General features: G+C 40.2%; 1 protein-coding gene across 1 annotated transcript; it reads right to left on the bottom strand.

Annotated features, from left to right (window-relative positions):
* Positions 1 to 3,040: 3,040 nt before the first annotated feature.
* Positions 3,041 to 8,339, bottom strand: LOC138881924 (uncharacterized). Its single transcript, XM_070162229.1, has 2 exons — positions 8,115 to 8,339; positions 3,041 to 3,220 (listed from the first exon to the last, which is right to left on the bottom strand). Exons 1-2 carry the CDS (start codon positions 8,337 to 8,339, stop codon positions 3,041 to 3,043), a joined length of 405 nt encoding a protein of 134 aa, XP_070018330.1.
* Between the last annotated feature and the right edge of the window lie 1,297 nt (positions 8,340 to 9,636).

Raw genomic sequence — 9,636 nt, 5'->3', positions numbered from 1 at the left:
GATCGTGAGATAATATCCTTTTCTATCCTTAGCTTTGTGCTATACCTGTTATAAACGCCATTCCACGTTGTTGATGGGAATTCACGAAGACTTTCCTTGAGTCTCCTCGTGGCTTCGGAACTTTTTTCATTCAAATTACTAGTGAAGGCTATAGCTGCCCAATTGTCAGGTACGCGCGGTAACGTCATTCTTTCATGCTGGAACCTATCCACGAATTCCCTAAGCAATTCTGAGTCCCCTTGCTTGATTTTGAAAATATCTTCCATTCTTTTTTTGACTTTTTGAGCTCCCGAGTGTGCTTTGATAAATGAATCTGCAAGCTCAGCAAAAGAATTTATGGAATTTTCAGGTAAAAGAGAATACGATGTTAATGCTCCCTTAGTGAGTGTTTCACCGAATTTTTTGACTAGTACTGATTCAATTTCCTGTTTGGTCAAGTCGCTGCCTTTTACGCCTATTGGGAATGCAGTCACGTGGTCTCGTGGATCAGTTGTTCCATCGCATTTTGGAATATCAGGCATTTTGAATTTCTTTGGAATTGGGAGGGGAGCAGCACTTGGCTTCCAGGGTTGTTGTTAATATTTATCCATATCTATCCATTTGATTACGGGTGGTACTCCAGGTATTTGCTCTATGCGGTCACTTTGCTCCTTGAGTTGTTTCTGCAATGTTAGTACTAAACTTTGTAAATCAGAATTGTCTAAGTTACCTGGTTCTCTATCTTGTGACTCGGTAGGGATTCCACCACTGCGTGAATTGGCAAACCCAGAACGAGGGTTCTCCAAAGTGTTGTCATTTTGAGTGGGTGTTGTGGGTGCGACAGGTAACTGGCTAACAAAGGCCTCAAGAGCTTTATTGACCTATTGAGCGATTAGTTTTTGCAAGGTTTCATTGACAGCTCCATCATTTTCAAATTATGCATTTCTATTTGCATGAGATCCATCAGGAATGTCTTCTTAACACCGCCGAGGGGAGCTTTGTGGAGAAGGGACCGGGATGTGATCATCCTGTGGATTTCCCTGGAGTTGTTCGTTTCCTTGGGTGTTGTCATTAATTTTTGACATGGTTGATGCAACAAAAAGGTTAGGCTAAGAAAGAATATATTACCAGATTTCTGGTAACGGAACCAATTTGTTTAACCAAAAAGTGGAATTTCGGTCAAAGCTTTAATTTAAAAGAACTCGGGTTACTGATAATCAAAAAATGAGTAAAAGGAAATGATTTTTGCTAACAATCAGATAAGCAGAAGAAAACAAAGTAAACTAGTGTATTCAGATGATCTTTTGTGTCCTTACAAATGATTCGTCCTCTCCTTTTTATAGCTATCTCAAAGATATACGTTTTGTCTTTGTCATAATAAGGTCATTATAGACAATTAAAGGCACTAAATGCTATGTTACATAATCATTATAATTTAATACAGATTCTCTAACGTTTTTAGTATTTAATGCTTATTAATTACTATATTTGTACTCTCTTGTGCTGTCAGATTCATTCTCCTTGACTTTTGGGGATAAATAGGTACAAGCACTGAGTCTTTTGAATGACTGCTCGTGCCTCTACTTATACCTCTGGTTGTATCTATTGCAACTCGTGCCTCTTTGCTAACCATCACTCTTTGATCAGCCTCCATGTCATGACACATCATCTTCCAATCACTTCACTATGTAAACTAAATTTTCCCAATACAGTGAGTACAATACCAATTATCAGCCATAGTTACATAGTTTCTATGGGGATTATATGGGGTTTTAGCCTTTTGGAACCCAATTCCTTGCTTGATTCGACCATTACTCTTGTACATAGATATTATTACATCAGAGGACTAGGTACATTTAAGAGACTTATCAAGATCATTTTTTAACCTTTTCAAATCCTCCTGAAGTTGTCTATTCTTTTCAATCTCGGCAACAAGACTTGTTTTAACTTTCTTAAGCTCACTTTCAAGCTCAAGTTGAGCCTTGCTAGCAACTTCTTTACCCTTAGTGTTGTCCATCCAATTTTTTGTTTGGTTTTTCAACAAGTTATTTTCTCTAGTTACTTCTCCCACTTTTTCCTTCAAGTCTACAATGGAAACTACCATATCATCCCTCTCTTATTCTATGTCACCAATTTCTTCTATTAAAGCATTTTTCTCACTAATTAGGCTATGATAGGCATCAATCAACACATTTACTAAGGACATAATTTTTTTCTTAGAGTAAGTTTTTAAATTTCTTTGAACATCAAGAAAACTTACCTCATCTTCCTCATTGTCCTCGTCATCATCAGATTTAGCCATGAGTGAAAAGATTGACTCATATTCATTGTCAACAACCATCATAGATGTATCTCCTTGGTCATCCTCACCTTCAAATTCATTGGAGGAATTTCCCCAGTCAGCGAAAGCTTGCTTCACCATGTTGTCAGCAGCATCTCTTCTTTTGAATTTCCTGTCATGGACCGGGTTCCTCTTAGCTGCCTTATCAGTGTTGGTTTTGAAATGATCATTCTTATGAAGAGGGCAGTCTTTAATAAAGTGTATAGGATTTCCACACTTATGATAGCAATCATTTCCTTTGAAATTCCTGCTGGAACTTCCTTTCTTTGGGATCCCACCATTTTTACGAACCATCTTTTGAAATCTTCTAGTAAGCTACGTCATTTCAGATTCATCACTACTTGAGTCAGTGAGGGCAGCTTTTAGAACTAGGTTCCTCTCCTCATTGGTCTCTCTTCTTTCAAGATCCTTCTTTCTCTACATCTCATATGCTTTGAGATTCCCAATAAGCTCGTCAATATTCAACTTCTGTAGGTCTTTGGCTTCAGTAATAGCATTAACCTTGCTCTCCCGGGAACCTGGTAGAACCCTGAGTATCTTCCGGACCAACTTGTTAGTTGGAATGATTTCACCAAGTGAATGAAGCTCATTGATTATGGAGGTGAAATGTGTATGCATCTCTTGAATGAACTCATGCTCTTCCATTTTAAAGAGTTCATACTCAGTTGTAAGCATATCTATTTTGGACTTCTTTACCTGAGTAGTTCCCTTGTGAGTCGTTCAAAGCGCTTCCCAGATTTCCTTGGCAGATTCACATGCCGAGATACGATTATACTCGTCTGGTCCAATACCACACATAAGAATCTTCTTCGCCTTGAAGTTCTTCTCAATAGCTTTTAGGTCAGCACCATTGTATTCTTTTCTTGTTTTTGGAACAGTCCTTGTTCCCTCTCCAACAGCCTTTATAGGGACAAAGGGACCATCACAAATCACATCTCAAAGCTCGGAGTCCTCAGCCATTATGAAGTCATGCATTCTTGTTTTCCACCAACCACAGTATTGACTGTTGAATCTTGGTGGTCTGTACGTTGATTGTCCTTCCTCAAAGATTGGTGGAGCCGCCATGTAGATCCTTTCTAGGTGTTAACCATTTAGAAAGAACCCGTTTTGATACCAATTGATAGAAACTAAGAGTCCACCAAACTGTATAGAGAATCGGGTTCTCTATCAGTTTCCACTATAAGTAACAGACTGTAAAGCCAAACAGTATAGGGAATCAGGTTCTCTAATTGTTCCCACAGTAAATCAGCAGTAAATAAAGAATACAGAGGAATTTTACGTGGAAAACTTCCAGCTCAACGGTATTAAAAACCACAACTTACTCTTGTAGGATTTCAACTTCACTACTGAGCAATCTTTAGATTACAACCTATTATAACCTAGGAATTAACCTCTAAATCCCTCAATAACTTGTAACTATACTATTACAAGCCACTTTGTAATAACTCTACTATAAAGACTTAATTACTCATTAACTTGTAACAATACTATTACAAGCCACTTTGTAATAACTCTATTACAAAGACTTCACAACTTGACTAACTCTAGCCAAGACACAAACACAAGGGTTTATGGTTTACAAAGGGTTTCCTACACAATGCTTCTAACTAAGCTAAGTAGGAGTTATAAATGAAGAACAAATAACAAAGACTCAACAAACCTAAGGACTTAAGATATATTGAATCTTTGGATCCGATCCTTGACGTTGCAACAGCTTTGTTCTTGAGAGAGGTTGTGGCTTGCACTTGAGAGAATATTTTCTTTTGATTTTGCAAGTGTTGGAGAGATGAAATCCCTTGTCTCATATTGATAATATGTGTGTGTGATGTCATCAAGGATGATGTAATAAAATGCCCTTTAGTTTGGCCTTAGCAAGCTACAACTGTTTGTTGTACTGCTGCCAGACGGTACAGTGCAGCAGTCTGTCAGACGATACAGTGCAACAGCTTTTACAATTGTAGAGTTGACTGTACAATGAAAAGGGAAACTGATACCTATCTGGTCCCTCTATTGTTTCCTTATCTGATTTCATTGAGAATTGAACCAGACATCTGACTAGTTATTCGGAATGCAAGGGAACTTAATTGTAACAGATTCCTTTTCTTGTTCTCTCATGAAGTAAGTTGCTTTACCTTCCTTGATTGTATTTATACATGTGTGACATCTCTTACAATGATGTAAGCAAGGTAGGTAAAAAGCCTTCCACAGAAAGTTGACTGTTGTACTGTTCATGTATAGTAGCATGTGCAGGCAGCAACTTTCCAACTGGAGAGTTGACTTTATACAGTCTCTTCAAGAACTGATAGGGACCTGTTCCCTCAGTTGTTCCTTCCACTCTGAAGAGTTGAGTTATATTCCACGCTAGATCCTAACCTGGAACTTTGTGATCTTAAGGTCTTGTAAATATGTAACAGGTTCCTTATCTGGTTCTGGATGCTAAGTTTGTTAGATCATCAAAACATAAAGTAAAGTACTTATGCCTAAAGTACTTGTAACCTATCAACCGGTATTTGTACCATTCAGTGGTTGTGGGTTTGTGTTATGGCATAACAGTATGCTTACTTCCCTCTATGCAAAGAACAAGCTCAGTCTATTAGACGGCAAAGTCAACCAATTGTCACGACCCTAGTTTGCCCTCCGTGAACTATCGTGATGGCGCCTAGTCTCTACGATTAGGTAAGACTAACAAATGCGGAAAAGAAACAATTACGGAAAGAAAATGATTAAAAACCAATATAACAAAATGAAACAGTGTTTAAGTTGCCGCCTGGCAAATAACAGTACAAGAATCTCAAACTAACACTCCCAAAATCCGGAACCCCATGAATCACAAGCTAAGAGTTTACATAAAAAGCTCTAACTCCAAAATATCTATCAACAAAGAAAATACAAAATGGATATACGAGTATTGATAATAGAAAAGGACTCTTCGGCCTGCGGACGCGGCAGATATACCTCGAAGTCTCTACGAAAGTGCCTCGCCTCAAGTGTGATAAGACTGAGTGGAAGTACCTGGATCTTCACATGAAAAACATGCGCAGAAAGGGCATGAGTACACCACAGCGGTACTCAGTAAGTGCCAAGCCTAACCTCGGTCGGGCAGTGACGAGGAAGGTCAGGGCCCTATTGAGTTTAAATGAAATACTCCCTCCATTTCAATTTATGTGAACCCATTTGACTGGGCACGGAGTTTAAGAAAAGAGAGAAGACTTTTGATTTTGTGGTGTAAAATGAGGCACATATATTTTGTGTGGCTATAAATCATTGTGTAAAGGTAAATTATTTCCAAATAAGGAAAAGGGTCATTCTTTTTGGCACGGACTAAAAAGGAAATAGGTTCACATAAATTGAAACGGACGGAGTATAAGGTATAACGGTATAGAATGAGACAGTACAACTAAGTGTCATAGTAAGAAATAACACAGAATAGAAGAACAACAGCAACTATAACAGAGACAAAATAATCATGAAAAGGAGTACAGCTCAACACAGAGATAACAATCGGGGATCTCCCATGATACCGTCATGTAGTACCAAAATATAAATATCCAGTGGATCTCCCGGATGCAGTCCCGTAGTCCAAATCATAATGCGTGGGGATCTACCGGAAATCCAATCCGTAGTCCCAAATGTAAATATCTAGTATAGGGGGAATCTACCGTGTGCAGTCCCGTAGTTCCAATGTAAATGTGCAGGGGGATCTACGGAATACCAATCCTTAGTCCCAAAGTAAACACACAGCGGGATCTCCCGGGATACCGTCCCCTAGTCCCAAAGTAAACACACAGCAACAACACGAAGAATAGGCAATTCAATTCAAATTCCATACCAAGGTAAAATAGGTATTTCTAGCCTAGCATGATGCACATAATTCAAAAAAGGTAGTCTGAGCAAGTAAAGCAATTAAGTCAATTAGGCATGCTTCCCTAAGCTAACAATAGGCTTAAATTGCAAGTAATATAAACAGGAAAAGAAACACAATTATAATTACTTAATGAAAACCAAATTTTCCAACAATTAGCACAAGTACGCACTCGTCACCTCACATACAAGGCATTTCAAATATCAATATTACCAAATCCTAAGGGGAGTTTCCCCCACACAAGGTTAGGCAAGCCACTTACCTTGAACCGGCTCAAAATCAACCTGAAACCATGTTCTTGTCACGAGTACTCGACTTCAAATGGCCCAAATCTATTCAATTCAATTGCATAATATAAATATAACTTCAAGTAACTGATTCCACAAATAAATTCTAAGCTAGTACGCGAAATTAGGTAAAATGACCAAAATGCCCTTGGGCCCACATCTCGGAATCGGATAAAAGTTACGGATTATGAACCCTCATTTACTCATGAGTCTAACCATATATAAATTATCCAATGCCAAATTCCCAATCAAAACTCGAAATTTAGGTCTACGAACTTTTCTAAATTTTTCCCCAATTTCTCACCCCAAATCCGAAATTAGATGATGGATTCATATTTAGATTAATGGGTTATAAGAAAAAAGGAGTTAAGAATCATTACCCGCAAAATCCCTTCGAAAATCTCTCCAAAATTCATCTCCTACCAAGCTCCCAATTCGATTTTGTGATATGAACTCAAAACCATCGATTTTGAAATTTAAGTTCCGCCCAGACGTGTTCTTCTTCGTGAACACGAGACTACTATCGCGAACGCGATGCACAAAAAATCCTACTGGCCAACTTCCTCTTTCGTGAATGCGAGGGTCCACTCGTGAACGCTTAGCTTCAGCTCCAGGACCTTTGCGAACGCGACTAAATACTCGCGAACGCGTAGAGAAATTTCATGGGGTCCCCAACTGCTCCGCCTTTCCTCTTTGGGAATGCGCTCCGCTCCTCGCATTCGCGATACTTCCCCTGGCCATCCTTCGTGAACGCAATCTCCCATTCATGAACGCGAAGGCCAAAAGTCTGCAATAGAAAAACCAGCAAATCTGTTGCACACCTAAGTCCAAAAATGACCAGTTGAGCATCTAAAACACACCCGAGGCCCCTGAGACCTCAGCCAAACATGCCAACCAATCCTAAAACATCATTCAAACTTGTTCTAACCTTCGGAACACTCAAAACAACATCAAAACATCAATTTAACATCGGATTCAAGCCTAAGAACTCCAAAAACTCTCAAATTATGCTTTCGATCAAATGGTCTATCAAACCTCGTCCAAATGACCTGAAATTTTGCAAGCACGTCACATTCAACACTACAAAACTACTACAACTTTCGAAATTCCATTCCGACCCCGATATCAAAATCTCACTATCGAACCAGAAACATCAAAAATTCAACGTTCGGTATTTCAAGCCTAAATAAGCTACAGACTTCCAGAACACGCTCCTAAGCCCGAAATAACCCAACGGAGCTAACGGAACTGACAGAATTCCATTCCGAGACCGTCTTCACACTGCTACGACTATGTTTCAAATTCTAAAGCTTAAGCTCTCATTTAGGGACTAAGTATCCCAGAACACTCCGAAACTCAAAACCAAACATCTCGGCGAATCAAAATAGCAGAAAAAAACACGGGGTAAGCAGTTAATAGGGGATCCGGGCGTAAATTCTTAAAATGACCGGCCAGGTCGTTACATCCTCCTACACTTAAACATTCATTCATCCTCAAACGAGCATAGAGACATACCTGAAATAGAGAAAAGATGAGGGTAATGGCTACACATATCCTGTTCGGTCTCCCAGGTCGCCTTCTCAATCGATTGACCCCGCCACTAAACTTTCACTGATGCAATGTTCTTTGACCTCAGCTTTTGAACCTGCCTGGCCAATATTGCCACTGGCTCCTCAACATAAGATAGATCCTCCAACACATGCGACGGATCACCGTGATACCTCCAAAGCATCGAAACATGAAATACTAGATGAACTCCTGCCAAGCTGAGAGGTAAGGTAATCTCATAAGCAACCTCCCCAACACGCCGCAATATCTCAAAACTACCAATAAACCTCGGACTCAACTTCCCTTTCTTCCCGAACCTCATAACGCCCTTCATAGGCAAAACCCGAAGTAGAACCAACTCTCCAACCTTATAGGAAATATCACGAACCTTCCGGTACGCATAACTCTTCTGTCTGGACTGGGCTGTACGAGTCTATCCTGAATCACCTTAACCTTCTCCAAAGCATCCTGAACCAAGTCTATGCCCAATAATCTAGCCTTACCCAGCTCAAACCAACCCCCCGAAGATCTACACAACCTACCATATAAAGCCTCATATGGTGCCATCTGAATGCTGGACTAATAGCTATTGTTGTAGGCAAACTCTGCCAATGGCAAGAACTGATCCCAAGACCTTCCAAACTTAATCACATACGCACGGAGCATATCCTCAAGAATCTGAATAGTGTGCTCGGACTATCCGTCTATCTGAGGGTGAAATGCTATACTCAACTCCACCCGAGTACCCAAATCATGTTGTACGGCCCTCCAGAACTGTAATGTGAACTAAGTACCTCTATCTGAAATGATGGAAACTGGAATACTATGCAGACGAACAATCTCCCTGATATAAATCTCCGTCAACCGCTCTGAAGAATAGGTAGTACACATTAGGAAGGAAGTGTGTGGACTTGGTCAGTTGATCCACAATCACCCAAATGGCATCGAACTCCCTCAAAGTCCATGGGAGCCCAACTACAAAGTCCATGGTGATCCACTCCTATTTCCACTCCGGAATCTCTATCTACTGAAGCAACTCACCCGGTCTCTGGTGCTCATACTTCACCTGCTAACAATTGAGGCATCGAGCTACAAATACAAATATATTTTTCTTCATCCGCCTCTACCAATAGTGCTGCCTCAAATTCTGGTACATCTTTGCGGCACCCGGATGAATGGAATACCGCGAACTATGGGCCTCCTCTAGAATCAACTCCCGAAGTCCATCAACATTGAGTACATAAATCCGACCATGCATCCTCAATACCCCATCATCACCAATAGTCACATCTCCGGCATCACCGTGTTGAACCTTGTCCTTGAGAATAAGCAAATGAGGGTCATCAAACTGACGCTCCCTGATATGATCAAATAAGGAAGACTGAGAAACCATGCAAGCTTGAACCTGACTGGGCTCCGAAAGATCCAATCTCACAAATTGGCTGGCTAAGGCCTGAACATCCATTGCCATGGGCCTCTCTGCTGCTTGTAAATAAGCCAAACTTTCTACTCGACGACTCAAAGCATCAGCCACTACATTGGCCTTGCCCGGGTGATACAAAATAGTGATGTCATAGTCCTTCAACAGCTATAACCACCTCCTTTGGCACAAATTAAGG

Source organism: Nicotiana sylvestris, chromosome 11 (genome assembly GCF_000393655.2).
Source record: "Nicotiana sylvestris chromosome 11, ASM39365v2, whole genome shotgun sequence".
NCBI classification, from domain to species: Eukaryota; Viridiplantae; Streptophyta; class Magnoliopsida; order Solanales; family Solanaceae; genus Nicotiana; species Nicotiana sylvestris.
Note: the sequence above shows the minus strand (reverse complement) of the source record. Positions and strands in the feature narration are given on the sequence as shown.